The sequence below is a fragment of the Anser cygnoides genome, chromosome 12 (genome assembly GCF_040182565.1).
Source record: "Anser cygnoides isolate HZ-2024a breed goose chromosome 12, Taihu_goose_T2T_genome, whole genome shotgun sequence".
NCBI classification, from domain to species: Eukaryota; Metazoa; Chordata; class Aves; order Anseriformes; family Anatidae; genus Anser; species Anser cygnoides.
Window position 1 is genome coordinate 13134661 of NC_089884.1, and position 17778 is coordinate 13152438.

At 57.2% G+C, this 17778-nt stretch overlaps 1 protein-coding gene and 1 non-coding gene across 2 annotated transcripts in view; both read left to right on the top strand.

Annotated features, from left to right (window-relative positions):
* The window catches only part of VAC14 (VAC14 component of PIKFYVE complex), a 50329-nt gene that overhangs the window by 5396 nt on the left and 27155 nt on the right, over positions 1–17778 (top strand). Inside the window, exons 5-12 of the mRNA XM_067004264.1 lie at positions 788–895; positions 1721–1830; positions 3043–3149; positions 3363–3497; positions 3668–3820; positions 5574–5634; positions 12482–12626; positions 13277–13342. Of these exons, the coding sequence (XP_066860365.1) occupies positions 788–895; positions 1721–1830; positions 3043–3149; positions 3363–3497; positions 3668–3820; positions 5574–5634; positions 12482–12626; positions 13277–13342 (885 nt within the window). The remainder of the gene's footprint in view (positions 1–787; positions 896–1720; positions 1831–3042; positions 3150–3362; positions 3498–3667; positions 3821–5573; positions 5635–12481; positions 12627–13276; positions 13343–17778) is intronic.
* On the top strand, positions 4806–4876 carry TRNAG-GCC (transfer RNA glycine (anticodon GCC)). The gene has a single exon. It is a non-coding gene; the product is annotated as a tRNA-Gly (tRNA).

Consider the following 17778-nt stretch of genomic DNA (forward strand, 5'->3'; position numbering starts at 1 on the left):
GCCATTGGGAGCCAGGTCTCGGGGGAAGCAAGGATTTGGTCCGAGTGAAGTTGCACCCCATCCCAGGAAGCAGCAGGGCTGCTGTTCTGATTCTCTTGCCTCCTCCCTTGCCTAAATGAGTAACGAAGAGCAGAGCTGCTGCTCCCAAGGTGGGGCAGGCCTGGTTCCTCTTCCTGCTCTGCATGCTGAGGGGGTTTTACTTGTGTAGACTTCCCACTTCCTCTTCTGCTGGGGGAGGTACACGGCTCCTGCTGGCTCCTGCCCCGGTAGCACAGCAGTCAGCAGCCACCTCACCGCCCCTTCCTGCTGCACGGCTGCAGAGCTGCGGATCTGCCCCGGTGTGAGCACCCAGCCATGCAGCAAAACCCACCGAGCGTGGAGGAAGAGCTTTAAGGCAAAGCCAGGGGGCTCTCTGGTCGCTGACACACATGATTACATCAAAGCTGCTCGTCCGTGTGCGCAGAACAGCAGCGAGGCATGAATCAGAGAAGGGGCCACCCTCCTGCTCAGCTGGGCTGGCACATCCCAAGCAGGAGCCTTCCTCTGTGGGTCCAGCTCAGAGTTATTCACTGCCCGAGGGGAATTCCTGCCCCATCCCTGAACAAACCACGTGAGTCCTTCTCACGAGGACTCCGAAGGTCCCCCAGCTGTCTCTGACAGACCCGCTTACCAAGGGCTTGAGGTCTTTTCCCTGTCATGTGCCTTAAAAGCAGCTGGCTGGGGGTGACTGCTTGGCCTTGGGGTGTGCTTGAGGTCCCTTCTGACACCGTCTGCTTGGGTTCTGCAGGACATTGTGACGGAGAGCAACCAGTTTGACTTGGTGGGCTTCATCCCGCTGCTGCGAGAGAGGATTTACTCCAACAACCAGTACGCCCGGCAGTTCATCATATCCTGGGTAGGTACACAGGGGCTTCCACTGCAGCCTCTGAAACACTGCGGCCCTCCAGCATCCTCTGTCTGGGCAAATGGCAGGTGTCCAGCGTGACGGGTGAACTCAGCAACCTGAATTTATTTGGGCAGGTTCTGTAAGCCAGCAGAGTTTTTCATCTGCGCTTTGAAACACCACCTCCCTGTCGTGTCACTGTAGTCACGGGTACGTGATGTTGTGCTTCTGCCAACCTGGTTCAGAGCTTTGCTCAGCAAGTTAGAAAATACAGTCCAAGCACTGCTCGTGTAAATCAATATATTGTGATCTAGAGGTTACAGTCTCCCGAGGGACACTGCTCCCTTCCTAAAGGAAGGGTTTAGGTACTCCTGCACCCAGCGGCGGTGGGGAGATGCTGCTCTCCAGGAGGCACAGATCTCCATTAGCTTTCTCATTTCTGTGCAAGGCAGGAGCTGACAAAGTCCATCCAGGGCTTTGGAGGGATGCATGCCTTTGGGCTCTCTTTCAGCCTCACAGTTTGCCATTCCACATCTGCCTGCATGCATCGTGGCTGTCGTTCCTGATCCCTCCTGTTACAGAGCTGCGATTGGAAGTGCAGCAGTGCTGCAGACTGATCACCTGTCTCCTTTGCTAGCCCGGCTTCTTTCCACGATGGGCAAATTCACACTGTCTTCTCGTCCTTCCCCTGTGGCCCACGTGGCAGCCACGCTCCCTTCCTTCTGCAGCTCATCTCTGAGTGCCTCTGTTCCTCAGTACTGCACCAGATTTGTGCCGGTGGTGTTAGGTGGCTTCTCCAAAACTCACCTGTCTTTTCTTATACCTTCCCTGAGCTAGATCCTGGTCTTAGAGTCTGTGCCTGACATCAACCTCTTGGATTACCTGCCAGAAATCTTGGACGGGCTCTTCCAGATCCTGGGAGACAACAGCAAAGAAATACGGAAGATGTGAGTGTGGGGCCTGGCTGGGTGCGGGTCCATATTCTGCTCCGGGGCCAGCACGTGTCCCTGCCCCGGGCGGGTGCCTTGTCTGCTGTCACCCTTCACAGGCTTAATTCTTGTGTATAACCATAGCGAAACCACTTGTGCGCGGTGGATCCAAGTGTCCTTGGGCAGGGCCTCCCTTCCCCGGGTTGTTTTGGCTGCAGTGGCTGTGCGGGACGTCATGGCCTGGCTGTGCTGCGGCACAGGCTGTGCTGGCTCGGCTTGTCCGCACCTTCCCAGCCCCTGAGCGCAGTGCCCTCGTTCCTGTGTGCTGCTGGGGCCGGGTGTGAGATCTGGGGGCCCGAGGGGCTCAGCAAGGCACAGCACCAGCCCAGCAGCTCCTGGGAGCCAGCACCACGAGCTCGCTTTTCAGCTCCGCTGCTAGGTCTTAAGTTTTGAGGAGTGTTTTGAAGCACAGGAGCGGCTGGGGGTTCACAGGGAGATCAGAGGATCTGCGCAATGGGAGGACCTGTTTGGTCGGGCATAAGTAAGTGGTGAAACAGGCCTGGGTCCATCCCACCACCGGGCCCTACCGGTTCCTCTGTGCTTCCCAGCGTGTGTGTGTCAAGGGGCAAGCACCGAAAGCTTTGAGGACCACCTGCTCCCCATCTCACTCGCCCTCTTGGCTGCCCATCCAAGCACACACTTGTTCTCGAGTGGGAAGATGTGTGGCACTTCCACTGCCTCCGTCATTGCTGTTGGGGTAAATTGGGACCAAAAACGGAGCGGGCACAGCAGGGTCTGCGGCCCAGCTCTTGCCCTTGCTACAAAGTCTGTGTCTGGAGCTCATGGAGAGCATGGCTCCTGCCTGCGTGGGGGCTTGTATTTGCTGTGGGGCTCCACTTTGGGGCAGAGCGAGCTTGTGTCACTCAGAGCTGTGACAAGTGGTGGCAATGCAACAGCCTCGTTCTTCCTGTGCAGGGGCTATATCCATCCCCTAGCAGGTGGCAGAGGGGAGCAGCATCTAGACACAACCCCCCTTCACAGTGAATAAAACAAAACCAGGCATTTTCCCTGGGTGTAGATGTGCTCGGTCCTCTGCTGAGGACCTGGGGCTAGGAGGAAACGGGGCGGGGTGCGTACAAGCACCGTGCCATGCCTCATGCATCCCCTCTTTGCACGTGTGTCGAGGCTGCCCTCTGTAACTGCTAACTCACCCGCTCTGCCTGCCCGCAGGTGCGAGGTGGCCCTCGGGGAGTTCCTCAAGGAGATCAAGAAGAATCCTCCCAGCGTCAAGTTCGCAGAAATGGCCAATATCCTGGTGATCCACTGCCAGGCCGCGGGTGAGTAGTGGTCAGTGGGTTTTCCTATTAACCAGCCCTGCTACCACCTTGCGCCTTTGCTGTCACGTGTGAAAACCTCGCTAAGAGGCATCTGGACTAGAGACTGGGTGGAGAAGGGGGCTTGTCAGCTCTGGTTGCATGTAGTCCCTGTCTCCCTGTCCCGTGGGGTTTGCTGTCTCTGTCTCACCGCTGCTTGTCCTGTTTTTTCCCCAGACGACCTGATCCAGCTGACGGCCATGTGCTGGATGAGGGAGTTCATCCAGCTGGCTGGCCGGGTGATGCTGCCCTACTCCTCGGGGATCCTGACCGCTGTCCTGCCGTGCCTCTCCTACGACGACCGCAAGAAGAGTATCCTTGTACCTGAGCTGCTCCCGGAGGCAGCCAGGAGCCCGCCCCGGCCGCGTGGATGCGAGGGGCGCTGGGGCTGGGGCCGGGGCTGCGGTGGCTCCTCCGCGCCTGGCCCCGTGCGGCACCGCGCATGCGTGGGACTGCGTGTTCCTTACACTGCCTCCACTCAGACATCAAGGAGGTGGCAAACGTGTGCAACCAGAGTCTGATGAAGCTCGTCATCCCGGAGGACGATGAAATGGATGAGGCCAAGCAGGTGACAGCCCCGCCGGTGGAGCCAGCCTCAGAGGAGCCCGTCCCTGAGCCAGAGGCAGCGTCCAGCGGTGAGTCCCTGTTGGCCTGGGCCATTAGAAGCATGGTGAGGGTCTTTAGGAGAAGTGCCCAGCTTGGTTTGGTTCCCTGGGGCAGGGAATTGCACTTTCTATGAGCTTTGGAGTCCTGTTTCACTGATGATCCACTGCTGAGACAGACGCGTTTGGTGCTGTCTGCAGAGCAGGTTGCTGATCCAGCCTGGAGCCCCACCAGTGTTGTACTCCCTGGGGAACACCCCCTCACCACGCTCTGCTTCAACTTAGCCATTAACTGACCTGGAAAAGATCATTTTAGCTAAATGATTAGTGTCTTGCTGCGTAACAGAGGAGGAGGACAGCCCGTCCGTCCTGCAGCTGCTGGCTTGAGAGGAGCCGCTGTCACCCCAAGGAGAGCTCAGAGCTGTGCTTGTCCTGGGAGACTGCTAACAGAGGCCAGAGAGCATCGGCATGTGCATGGAGGGAAGTGTATGTTGGGGAAGGATAAAGAACAGAAAGAATTTTTGGTCCTTCCCAAGTTCATGGTGCTTTTGAGGCCATCATGCATGAGTTGTCCCAGTGCCAAAATGACCAGAAGGCTACAGCAGAACCGAAAAGACAAAAGGTGACAAGTGTGGTGGGAGGCCTGGAAGAGTACTGAAGGGAGAAAAAAGTCAGCTGAGAGGGTTCTGGGGGACCGATGCCTGCAGACAGAGCAGCTTTAGCCTGCCAGCATCCCTTCAGCCTGTGCTGTTGTCCCAGGATGGCTTTGTGCTACCTCTGGCACATCTCAGCCCATGCACACGAAACACATGTAACACTTAAACGACATGGGCTGATCTTATTCTTCTGGGGCTGTGTGTTCAGCCCAGGGCTTTTCTGTAACGTGTCCACAGACGGCTTTTGGACCACCCTGCGTGGGAGGGAGTGGGGCAGAGGCAGGGGCAGGGGCTGGAGGCTGCCCGGCGCAGCAGCAGCGAGGCGATGGAGGTGATGCGCGCAGGGCTGAGCAGTGCAGGCAGCATTGGTGGTTCAGTGGTAGAATTCTCGCCTGCCACGCGGGAGGCCCGGGTTCGATTCCCGGCCAATGCAGCAGCTTTTTGGAAGGGATGCAGGGGAAGAGCGTAATGCTGTGGTTGCAGCAGCGAAACTTTTTTTTTTCCCCTTCCCTACTTGTTGTGAGAAGTTCTTTTGTTAAAATATCGAAGCAACTACATTTTGCGTTGATATCTGCTCCTTTGGGTAGATGACAACGCACCTGGAAGCAGGCAGGATGAGACAGATCTGTGATGCTTTACAGCCGAAATTCTCAGCTCTGCTTCCCCTTTGTGCTGATGTGGCAGTTCTGCTGCGTGTGAGTAGAGGCAGCTGGCACAAGGGGGCATTCAGAGTCCAGCTCATCTTGTCAGGGTGCTTTGTCACCGCGCTTCTAAGACCCAGTTTCAAATGGTGGCCAGCACAGGCTCGTGGACTTGTGCAGCAGTCTGCGCTCTGCTGCACACCTTCAGCGCTAAAATCCCTTGCCGAAAGGTCTCTGGCTGAGCGAGAAGCAGCTTTGGTGGGGCTCGGCCTGTGTGCTTGTTTCGAAGTGGCTCTTCAGAGACCGCTGTCTAGTACGGAGCAGAGGCTGCTTGGGCTGCTTGGCCTCCGTGTGGAATCACACCACAGGAAAAAGGGATCCCCATGGGCCCTGGCCCCTGAAATGACGGCTGGTGATGGCTTTGCAGGGGGCCGTGCTGCCCTCCAGCCTGCCAGTCCTGCTCACTGCCTCCTTTCTGTCTGCCCCCAGGCGCTCTGGATGCATCTGGTGACTCCAGCGTGAGCAACACCGGCGTCTTCCCAGCGACCAGGTAGGGGCTGCTCCTCGCAGACCGTGGCTGGGGGATGCTGGCAGAGCCGAGGGGAAGCGTGCTGTGGGCTGAAAGCAAGCGGGGCCTCATGGGTCCCGGTGGGATGCACGACAGGGGATGCATCTGCACCAAAACCTCTCATCTCTGGGGTAAATAGAGGGCTTTTGCCACCCTGCAAAAGGCAGGAGGCCAGGTGAGGTGGCGAGTGTCCGTGCACTCAGGGTTTTACACCTCTTCTATGTTCAATCCCACCTAGCTGGAGGCTTCAGCTTAAAGAGGAATGAAGGTGGGGAGGAGTGAATGCTTATTTTGGCTCTTATAGCTTGTCTGCGTGCAGCAGGAGGTCCTCAGTTCCTCCCCCGCTGCAGGGGTTTAATCTCACACGGAGGCATCAGCCTCGGGCGAAGAGGGACACGAACTGCCTGGGGCTGGCAGAAGAGCTCAAAGCCCTGGGGGAGCCGCGCTGCAGTCCTGGCAGCCCACCACGGCACGGTGCTGTGGGGCCGGCGCTGAGCCGCCCAGCTCCAGCTGCCTGGGGGTGAGCGTCCTGGCAGCCACTGCCACCAGCCTGTCCCCCGCCAGCTCATGTGGCATTCACAGGGCCCACGTCCCAGAGAGCTGCTTCGTGCTCAGCACCAGCCCTCCCAGAATCGCACCTAACTCATCTCTCCTGCGAGTGCCTTCCTTCCCCTCCAGCTGTCGGTGAATGTAGTGACACATCCACGCGCTCCCCCAGCCATCCTGCTGCTGCCGTTCCGTTCCTCAGAGGTCGTGATTTCCAGCACCTTTGTTGTGCTCCCACCTATATTTCTTCTCTGTTGTGATCCCCAGAATAGGATGCGTTACTCCAGCTGCATCCTGCCCGCACAGCTGACCCGTGGTACCCATCGTAACACATGCTAGAGCCAGTGCCTGCTTCCCAGCTCTGATCGTCTGAACCCCTCCATTTCCTTCGTTTGCCTGCAGACTCTGTTTTGTGGCTGTTGAGTGGTTTTCCCCAGCTTTCCTGCGGCCACTGAGCTCTGTCCCTGCTCCCTGCCAGCCTCCCACCCACTGGCTGAAGGCTCAGCCCGGGCAGTGGAGCAGGTGCAGAAGTGGGCGTGCGGGGCTGAAACTGGAAGGGGGAAAGAGAGAAAATGAGAGGCACCGAGTCAAGGGGACACGCGATAGCTGAGTCTCTGTCCTGGAGAACTTCATCTGGGGAGGAGAGGGAGGAAAGGCAGCGAGACCATCCACGAGCTCGGCAGGAGGGATGCTGCTGTGCCCTGTGCTCGGTGGCTGTGGGTGTCCTTGGCTCCTGCCAGCTGCCCCACGCAGTGGGAGGGCTCATTTTGGAGCAATGCAGGCAGGGAAGCTTGGAGATGAGGCTTTTGGCAAAGGGGCTTGGTTTTGAGCTCTCCTAAGCCTGCTGAGCAGGAGATGCCAGGCTGTGGCACGGGGCATACCTGCCAGGAAGCCTGTTTCGCCATCCTGGCTCGGCACGGGGACCTGACAGCTTTTCCCCAGGGCACTCGCTGTGGGGTCTGACGTGGGGCTGGGGACTGTATGTGACCGAGAGGAGTCCTGGGCACCTGCCTCGTGCCCTGTCTCTTGTCTCCAACTTGGATATTGCTTCTCTGCCCATCTGCTGGGGTAACCAGTATCCAGGGGTTCGGGTCTGTAGGAAATCTGTCCCTTAGGAACTCAGAGAAGTTGAATTGCACCTCCAGTGCTGCACGAGCAGAAGCACAAGGGTGCTCTCAGCAATCCCTTGAGCCCATGTACCCCCGGGCTGCTGGTTGCAGGGCCAGGCGATGCTGGGCAGGCGCAATTCAGAGCCGGGAGCAGGCAGCTGCCTGCGTGCCGAATGCCCGCTGGGTGTCAAGGCAGCACCACGGGAAACCATTCTGCTGCCCTTACAGGCTGGAAGGGCTGCAGCCGGAGGAAGCTGCAGCTGCCTTTTAGGATGAAGTTACTCTTTGCTTGTGTTTTTGTCCTCTTCCCCCCGGTCTCCCCCTGAGAGCAGCGATGAAGCGTGGCCCCGCGCCAGGCACCCGGCTCTCACGGCCCCTTCCCCTGCCCTCCCCGCGCAGCCACCAGCCGGCGTGAGGATGGCGCGGCAGCCGCAGGGGAAGGAGGATGACCTCGACCTCGTTCAGCAGGGGCAGAGAGAGGAGCCGTGCAGCTTCACGGCCCGGCGGCTGCGGATACGTCGCGTGGAGATGCGCTGCAGGGAGTTGATGAGGGCTGGATGCTCGATGGGTGGATGCCGGGCGCATTCCTGTGGCCACAGTGACCCCCCTTCTCCTAAAACGTGCTGTCAGCCATCCAGAAATGCTCCATGGTGATTGCCAGCTTCACTTGGAGGGAGCTTCCTGGTGGCATTTGCTTGGAAATCAGGGCTGGGGATGTGCTGAGGCAGAAGCTGGTTCCCAGGAGTGCCTGGCTTAGGGGACTGCAGAGGCTTCGGGGCTTCTGGGCAGGTGGGGTCCCTGCCTTCAGCTTCTGCAGAAGTAAAGCGGACCAGAACCGCGTTCCAGAGCTGTTGGAGCCTTTCCATGGCCTAGCTGATTGTGCCATCGCTAGTTTGAGCTCAAATCAGGAAGGGGAGGTCAAGTTGTGGCTTCTGGAGCAGAGTCCTGATTTCCTTCCTTCCGTGTGAGCTGCTGAAAGAGACGACGCAGACAGCTGTCCTGCCTCGAGGGACCGCAACGGGAGGCGTGTTTCAGGCTGCTGTAATCTCATCCACATTTCAGTACAGGACTCGAGCAGTTTGAGACCACTTCCCAGCTGTCCTGCTTGGCTGGCAAGCGTTCAGCGGGGCTGGGTACGCAGGTGTTAAACAAGGGTGCTGGGATGATGATCCCATAGCAAACCAGATAAGTAGCAGGGAGGCTCCAGAGGAGCCTTTGTGGTCCTTGCCAACATGGGGAAGACTTCTTGTTCTGGGTGATGCTCAACAGCGCAGCAGGTATCAGGTTTTGTAGCCTCCATCCCCAGGTTTGGGTGGGCAGAGGCTCTTGTTCTAAGTCCTGGCCCCAGATGAATTTTTAGTGCTGTTACAAACCCTGAGGATGGCTTTTGTGTCCCCACTTTGGTGTAGCAGGAGCTGAACCAGGTGGGCAGCCTGTGCTGCTGCTTCTGGTCCCTGCTCCTGCAGTGGGACCGGGCTGCCTCTTTTCTGACGTGCCAAGCCCAGCGACCTCGGGACACTGCTCCAGGTTCCCACAGCCCACAGTCACCGTCTGATGTGCCTCTGCCTCTTGGGCAGGGCTGACAGCTCCTGCAAGGCTGGAAACACGAGTGCCAGGCCGCGAGGATGGGCATTGAGGCCGTCTCCCCCGGGACAGCAGCACCATGTTCTGTGGTACATGCAGATGTTCCTGCTCCCTGTCACCCTGCGGAAAGGGCAGGCTGCTGCCACGTGGCTGAGCTGTCCGCGGCTGCCTTTAGATCAGACGACTTAGATAATGGTAGGTAGGGCTTAGCACAAAGCTGAAATTGCAGCTTTGGGCTCCAGCCTGTCTTCCTGGGGAGGCTCCTCCTGGCCTGAGAGCCTCCTGATGCCGAAGAGAGCTGGGCTCTGCCCCTTGCTGGCCGGGGGACATCGGGCACCCTGCCCCAGCCTTTGTCACGGTGACCTGGGGCTGGCTGAGCAGGAAGAAGCAAGCAGCTCCGACACGAGAGCGATGGAGAATGAGAAAGTGACAGCTTGTGGCACGGGGAGCGGGGAGGAACTATTTACCTCCTGGCCAGTGGCTCCGGCCGGTTCAGCAGCCCAGCTGCCAGCCCATATGGGATGTGCCCTTGTGACTTGGACCGCAATGAAAGAACCTGGATATTTCCACCCTTGGCAGTGCAGCTTGCTGAGCCCGCTTAAAGGCTAGAGCCTGGCCCGGACCTTAACCTTGTCTGAAAATGGGGTCAGGAAAGCAGCTGGGCTGGGCAGGAGGCCAGGAGGGAGATGACAGCTCAGAGACTGGCAGTGAAAAGCAGCTGCCAAGGAGAGGGATGGCAGAAGATCATGAAGAAAGCAAAGAGATGAGAAAATAAGCTGATAAGGGAAATGGGGTGAAAACCATCACCGTGAATTGAATGCACTTGGAAAGAGAAAAGTGTTTGTGTGCTGGAGGATGCCTTCTGAGATGGGGAATGCGCTGGCAGGACCACTTGCGGGGGGGGGTGTCAGGTTCCCCAGCCACTGCTGGGGAGAAAAATGCAAAAAAAGGTGCCAATATCCAGAGGCAAGAGCCTGCGGCAGCTCCCACTGTTGCTGAATTCACTGGAAAACTCCTTGCTGCAGCACGAGAACCATGCAGGAGGCACCGGGGCTGCGCCAGCCCTCCGGAGCAGCGGGGGAGAAAGTAGGGTAGTGGGTGAGATGGAAGCGATCGCATCCGACATCTGCCCTGGCACAGCTGTCGATGCTGGGAGCCCACGTGGCGGCCCGAGCGGATCGCATTAAGGCAATGCCATTACCCCTGCTTGGGGCTGCCTGGGGATTAAGGAGAGCTGGGATGCACAAGCAAGCTGCGAGCCTGCTGCAGCAGCGCTTGCAGTGCTTTACTGATGCCTTCCTCCCTGGAAATGCAGCAAAATCTGGTGCTGCTCCAGCACAGAGCAGCGCGGTCAGGGGCAGCGTGCTGCTGTGCACGTGCCGTGTCACTGGGGAGAGCATTTTGATGAGCTCGTTTTGCACAAGCAGGTAGGAAATGGCTCCGTTGCGGTGCTGGCACCCTCCCGCAGTGGTGCCGCCGCAAACCTTGCAGCTCTGCATCCCCAGCCAGCCTCACGCACTGCTTCAGCCTCTTCCCTCTGCAAACACCAGGCACGTTCTTCACGTTACCCCCGAGATACTCCCCTCCTGCGCAGGCAAAGGCGTGTTTTGGCGTGGAGATATAATCAGGTCAAGGATTCGTGATGCTCTTCGGTCGGGAGCCTCGTGGCAGGTGGAGCACAGGCTGCGCCACCGGGGAGGGAGCGGAGTCTGCAGGGAAATGGGTCGGTGAGAACAGCCTCGTGGGTGAGCTGCTGCTGATTCCAGAAGAGGTGGGAGCAGGAATTAGGGGACTGGGGTAGAGGTGCATGACCGCTCACCAACACTTCTCCAGGGTCAGAGTGGCTTAAGTCCACGGGGATGCTGATCCTGGGGGGATCCCCCTCTCCTGAGCTCTCCCTGCTCTCAGCATCTTGGGCCCTCTAAGCAGCGACAGCCTGAATCCATCCCTCCTTCCCTTCTGCTCTGAATGTTTAGCCCTCGGCTGATGTTTGCAACATCAAAGCACAACTCCAGCCAACTCACGAGGCAATCTGCAGGCCCCAGCATCTGTTACGTGACGCAGATGAAGCAGTCAGATACTTGCAGAGCTGTCAGGGGCCGCAGCCTCCTCATCTTGCCCTTATAACGCATGTCCTGGGGAAGATCAAATCCCATTAAGCCACACTTCTACTTGCAAATTATACCATGAAGAAGCCTGCCCTTTAGGATTTCTTATCAAACGTGATGCAGAGGAGCTCTGCACACCATAGAAAAACCTGCAGGAGCTTGGCCCAGTCTTGAATAATTCAGTGGCTCGGGTAGGAGAGGAGCGACTTGGCTCTGGCTGTTCGGTGCAGTTGCTCTTGGAGGTCTGCTTCACCCCTCGTTCCTCGGCCCGGTCCATGGCAGGCACAAAGGGGACAAAAAATGCTGTAACACCACTTCTCCTGCTTTGGGGTCTCCTGGCTGTGCCAAACGTGGGTCCTGTTTGGGGAGAAGCTGGAATGTTCTTCACCGCAGTAAGAGCTGAGGGTCTGCAGGCTATCGGTGTTATAAAGGAGGCAGTGTCCTGGTGAACCAAGGAGTTGCTCACTTTTGTCCCTCGTTGATGACCAAGACTTGTCTTCGCCTTTCATCTTGGCAGTGGCTTTTGGGACCCACCATGGTGTCCTCGAGGCGGCCTTGCAGCAGAGCTGCCCCCCAAAACCACTGGGGACCTCCTGCAGCCCTTGGTGGGGTTATGGGGCCGAATGCCCCCACCTGGTGGAGCGGCCCCAGCTAGCCACGTCCGAGGATGTTGGGTTGGTGTTCTCTGAAGACAGGTGAACCCATAAAACTTGGGTTGTGAATGCATTTCATGTATCTTTAGTCTTTGAACCCCAAACCTGGTGACTGCCACGTGGTCCAGCACCTCCACACAGCCGTGGTGCTGGATTCATCCAGTGCAGTGTCCTGTTGTGCGTAGGTAACAGCTGGTTTGGGAAGGTGGAAAACCTTGAAACCTGCAAGGTTTCTGTTGTTTCCAAGGCCAGTTTTTGGTGCACCACTGTGTCTCTCGCCCTGCATCCCGTTGCTCTGACACCAGTCAGAAGCTGCCTGTGCCATAAGGGCAGGTGTGCGCTCCTTTGGCCCGTCATGTTTGCTGTTCGCCTGCAGATCAGAGGCACAGGCTGATGGAGAGCAGCAGTGGGGTGCAGCAAACTAGCATGGCTGGAGGAACGGGAAGGCTGGAGCAGCCAGGCCGGAGCTACCTGGGTGTTGCTGGTTTTGTTCAGTTCTCTCCCCAGGCTGAATTTACGCCTGCGTGCAGCATAAGCCTGGCCTGCGTTAACGGGACCCTGCAAGCCTTGAGCTTGCTTCCTGGCTCCTGTAACTCCCGAAGACACGAGCACAGTTCTTGGGCTGCCATGAGCAGATCTGGATTTACCAAATAAGAAATGTGGGTGGCAGGACTGCATGGGGCTGGATCAGGCCATGGGGGCGGTTTGGATGTCTTAGGGTTTGGGCTGAGGTGTTTGACACAGCCTGTGGTGTGCTGTGGACCTCCTTGTCCTGGGAGGAGTGAGGTGGGCATCACTGCGCTGAACCCAGCCGCTCTTTTCTGTGCAGCTCTGAAAGGATCCAGGTGACCCTGAACCTCGATGGAATAGTTCAGGTGCTGGACTGCCACCTTCACGACACCTCCATTGGGATGATGACCAGGATTGCGGTCCTGAAATGGCTCTACCACCTCTACATCAAGACTCCTCGGAAGGTAGGTCTAGGACTCAGCACGTGAGCCTCTAACTTCCTTGGTGGGGCTGAGGTTGTCAGCTCCCAGCTGCTCCTCGACCGGTACTTGGGTGGGGAAGGGGCATACGGGCTTTGGTCTTTGATCCGGTGAGATCGGGGTCTGGAGCAGCTGGAGGTGCTGCAGGAGGGCAGAGCTATGCTGACTTGGTGTGGAGCAGAGCATTGTCAGAGGCTTAGGAAGGAAAATGGGTGGGCATTGGCAGTAAGCCCCCAGGCTGAAGTTGGTCGGTGGGACTTAGCTGTGGGGTAGCAGTGCAGGAAAAGAGGTTTTTCCACTTGGTTTAGGGAAGGTCTTGGTGACTTGATCGTGGGCCTTTTCAGCACGGTACAGCTGTACTGTGCTGCCCCAGAAACAGATCTGTCTGCAGAGGTACCCCAATTTCTACCTTTGAATTGGCTTTAATTGTCTTGGTAGCTTTGTAACCAACTGTCTGCCTGCATTTTTCATGAAGGCTTCGGCTGCCACTAGCTTAGTAGCTTTAGGGAGATGCTTCTAGGTAGGATGGAAAATGCTGGTGAAGCTTTCAGCAGCATCCCCGGGAGTGCAAGGGGTCCCTTGGCGGGTGACGATGAGGCCTGTGGGACTGATGTTGTTCACCTCTCTGGTTCTAGATGTTCCGACACACCGACAGCCTCTTCCCCATACTGCTGCGGACACTCTCGGACGAGTCGGATGAGGTAGGTGCTGCAGCCACTGGAAGTGCAGTGCTTCCAGTCTAACTGGAAGCTTGCCGTCCCCACTTCCAGCCAAATTTTGGAGCAGCTTTGCCTGGTTCAGTTGGGTTGAACGTAGGGATTTCGTAAAGCTTGGCCAGCGCTGACACTGGGATTTCAGCCCTGGTGGCCAAACCAACCCAAAACCAGTGCAGTGTGGCCTCTCTGAATCCCACAGGTAACATGCTGCACCCTTGTCCGGCTGAGAGTCCTGTTAGGCTGGTGTCGTTTGTACCCTCTGACTGTGTAAGCCTTCCTTTCTACCTCGGAGGGCTGGTCACTCCTAAAAATCCTTTTTGCCTGCCTGGGAAGGCTCAAGGCTCTGGGATTCAAGCACCAGAGATGATGTCTTACCCCAGTGGGGCTGGGTCTTGGCCAGGCACTGGGTGAGTGGAAATTCAGATGCCTCGAGACAGCAGCATGGAGATGGGGATCGTTTCCACCAGGTGCCTTAAACACTTAGCTGAGACCTGGCAAAGCAGTTAAGCAGTGCCCACCGCTGGCAGGGCCCCATCAGCCGTGCCTGGTAGAGCTGCCCGTGTGGTGCGACCACCGCGATGCCCCATGCTCGGGGGGCAGGCCCCTGCCTTTAGCCCCTTCCCACGTCCCCAGGCTCAGAATTCAGACACTACCTCACCGTCTGTGTCAACATGCCTTTGAGACACCCTCTGAGCAACCACGCCGGGCCCAGCCCGTGCGGCAGGAGCGAGTTGTCGCCTCGGCCCGGCGCGCCGGGGCCTGGAGCAGAGCTGCGGGGTAGGCCCAGACATGGGGCGTTTTCCCTTTTCCCAGCAGGTCGAGCTTTATTCCTCTGTGCCACACGGGATGTTTTCCCAGCAGGTTGGGCTTTATTCCTCGTGTGTGGACCCGTGTGGTGCAGGCCGAGGAGCCGGCCTGCTGCCCCACTGCTCCCAGGCACCCGCCGCAGCGGGAGGCAGGGACGGTGCCACCGCCGAGACTGGGGCGCTGCATTCACACCGCGGCTCCTGGGGAGGACACAAAATGTGCCCAACTGTCCCCCCTCTGTAAATCCTGACTGTCCCTGCTTTGTAAACCCCCGCCGCAAAGAGCGGGGTGAGTTTTTAACTCTGGTGGTGTTTTTCGAAGTCGTTAAAGCTAAGAGTAAACATCCGTCCGTGCTGCTCTGCCCCGAGCTCATGCTGTAGGAGTGAGCTTTCAGGCCTGCTGGCTGGCTGTTAGACCCATCGCAGCAGCAGGATGACTCAGGAGAGAACAAAACAAATAGGTGGCTCACTCCTCCCTGCCCCTGCTCTGGCCTGGCTCTCCGAGCCCCCCTGCCTGCTCCTTGGCTTCCCCGTGCCATGCTTTCCACCTCCAGGTTGCTCTCTTACTGAGATGCTGTGCCTCTTCTCCCATTTCCTTCTCTTTCTTCCTCACCCCTTTTTTTGTTTCGTTTTCCATTCTGGCCTTCACAATACCAGCATCTTTCTCTTTTTCTCCCCCTCTGTGTCACACTCTAGAGCATTTCTGGTGCGGGGTACTGGCGGCTTTGGGCCGCAGCTGGTCAGGCACCAGTGGCGCTTCCCCCGTTGCTGGCCCGGGTTTAGATGCAGCTTGCACAAAGCTGCCGGCAGCCCTTGAAGCCTCTCAGGCCAGATCTTCCTCGTGGAATAAAAATCACACGCTCCCTGCTTGGGATTACATGCTCAGGGCATCAAACCCCAAGCCCACAGTAAATCCCTCGTGCGAGGGGGTGTTAAGAGAGGAGGGAAGGGAATGAGCAAGCGAGGGAATGACTTGCACTTGCAAAGGCAAGCGGCTGCCTGGCCATTTTCCATACCCTGCTGCTTACGATGCAAACCTTTCCAAAAGAGTCCCCAAGCACACATCTGCCTTTGCAGCGCTCCAGAAAGCCTGCATCTTGCAGATAGTCTCTCCGGCTTGGCAGGAGACTGCAGTGAGTCATGTTGCAATTACACTGCTTATTAATATTTGAAAAAAGCAGTGAAGAAAGGACCCCGGTGATGCATTTCCTCCATGTGACATAACTGGGAATGGCTCAAAAGTAATTTTAAGCTGATTTATTTAATCCTGTCTTCTATTTATTTAAATGTTTGGGGGGGATTTTTTTGAAGGAAATCCATAGACAAGTCAATCCATTAAATATCACTGCTCAGCTGGCTCCCAGCCATGTTTGCTGCTCTCTGCAGAGGAAATAGAAATGACCAAAACAGTAGGAGGGGGGGGGTTCAAGCCAAGCATTTTGGGGAACGATGAGGGCAAATTGAGATAGCTAACCTGAAATGTCAGCCCCTGCTAGAAAAGGGAGTGTGGGGTGCTCTCTAAGCCATGTTAGTCCTCCTCCCTGCTCGAGGGCACTGCAGTGTTCCTACACACATTCATGGTGTCCTGGGGCAGATTGGGATCCCGAAAAGCTCTCAGCTAATGGGCTGGGGATGGCCAGGTTAGCACGGGGATTGTGTTCAGGCACCTTGCTGTTAAGTCTGGTCTTGCTGAGCTGCTCTGAGTCTCTCCACGCACTCACCATAAATAATCAAGGAGGAATTTGCACTGGATGGGGCTGAATCTGTGCCCTTTAAGTTGTCACGTATGTTTTTCATGTTCGAGCAGCACAAGGTGTTGCACCACCTCCACCACGATGAGCAGGGGCCAGCATCTCATGATGCATCTGTGGCGTCCTGAGTCATCTCCGCCTTCCCTCCTCTTCCCAGCCGTTCCCAATTCCCCAGTGCCAGTGAAGAAACGGCCAAGAGACCTCGTTAAGATTCCCAAATGCAGCGCAGCACAAAGGAGCTGGAGCGAAGCTGAAGCAAGCAATTCCCTTTGATACGTAGACGAGTTGGGAGGCGAGACTCCTGGCTGTCAGGTTTTGGGTTGCTGCACTGCGTCGTCCTGCGCTGGCTCCATGATTCCCTGCCTCGCGTTTCTCTGCATGTCAGAGCTGGTTTTGGGCTCAGTCTTGAAAAGCACTGGTTAAAATTCGATGTGGTTAAAACTTCCTAACGGCTCCGGGATAACAGGATTGTGGTGAGCATGGCTTTTTCTGCACAAGCTGCTCCTTTCACCTGTGCACAGCCCCGACACCTGGTAGCAAGGGGCTGAAGGGCTGATGGTGGAGGAAGTGAGAAGTCGGAGCCCAGGTGCCTTTGGGCAGAAGCGTGCTGGACCTTTCCATGCTCAGGTTAAAAGCACGGTTGCTGCTGGCCGTGGCTGAAGGCAAGACGTACTCTGCAGGTTGTTGCTCTCTGCAAGCTCCTCTTGCAGAGGTAGTTTCCAGGTCGGCTGCTCGGCCGTGCCCAGGGGAACACAGCAGGGGATTTCCGAGAAGAACCTGCACCGGTGGCACTGCTTGTTTTCTTGGTTTGTGCTGTTTTCCTTTCTCCAGCTGCGAATCGGAGCTGTTTATTTACATCCTCCTTTTTGCTTATCTGCTGCTATCAGCCTCGCTGGGGGCTGGAGGTTGTGCTGGGACTTTTGTCTGACTCACGCGAGGATGACGCACGAGGAGGAGCTGGGGTCTGATCTGAGGCAGGATAAAGTCCAGCTCCCTCTGTGCTCTGCAGACATGAAAACCTACCTGTGTTCATGCAGCAGGAACACCAGGCTCTGAATGCAGCGGGAAGATCCCAGCGATGTCCTAGCTTGCACCTTGCAGTTGTATCTCCTGGAGCATCCGACAGCTGCCACGCTGGACAAGCAGCGGGAGCTGGTACCCTCCCCAAAGAGCACGTGCTGTGGGTCACACACAAATTAAGCATGTGTTTTATTCCCTGCCAGCAAAAATCTGGTGTGGAGGCACCTACCGAGCTAGCTCTGAGCCTTGGAAGTGCTGCTGGTGTCCCCACGTAGTAAGTCACATACCACGCGCCACCCAACGCCCCTGGATGCTGCAGCAGGTTTCGGAGCCCGGTTCCTGGCGTGCTCCGTGAGCTGTGCCATCACCTTTTAAGTCCCTGCAAACCTCTCCCCTTGCGCCCAATTCCCCGTGAATGAGGCTGAACAAAAGCTTGTGCCAAAGCTGCCTGAGCATGGTGTGGTTTCCAGTTGTGCTCCATTGGGTTTAGCTCCGTCGTGCTCCTGCTCCTAGACTTTAATCCCCTGCCACTGAAGTACCGCGGTCGTGCGCAAAGCAGCGAGCTGACAGGGGAGAGTGCACCAAGAGGAGAACGCTGACACTCCTGTGCCTGGCTTTTTAATGGTTTTTTGGTGGTAAATATTTTCCAGAGGGAGGCTCGAGGTGACTAGATACCGGGGCGGGGAGGTTACCCGTGCTCGAGAGGAGAAGTTACGCTTCAGGGTGCGCTTTAATGATGGGGTATACAGAGAGGTGTATAATTTAAGTTGGGTCGTGGAAAATGTGGTCAGCCCAGCCTCGGGTCTGTGCAAGCAGCCCGAAAACAGCACCCGTTGTGCCTTGG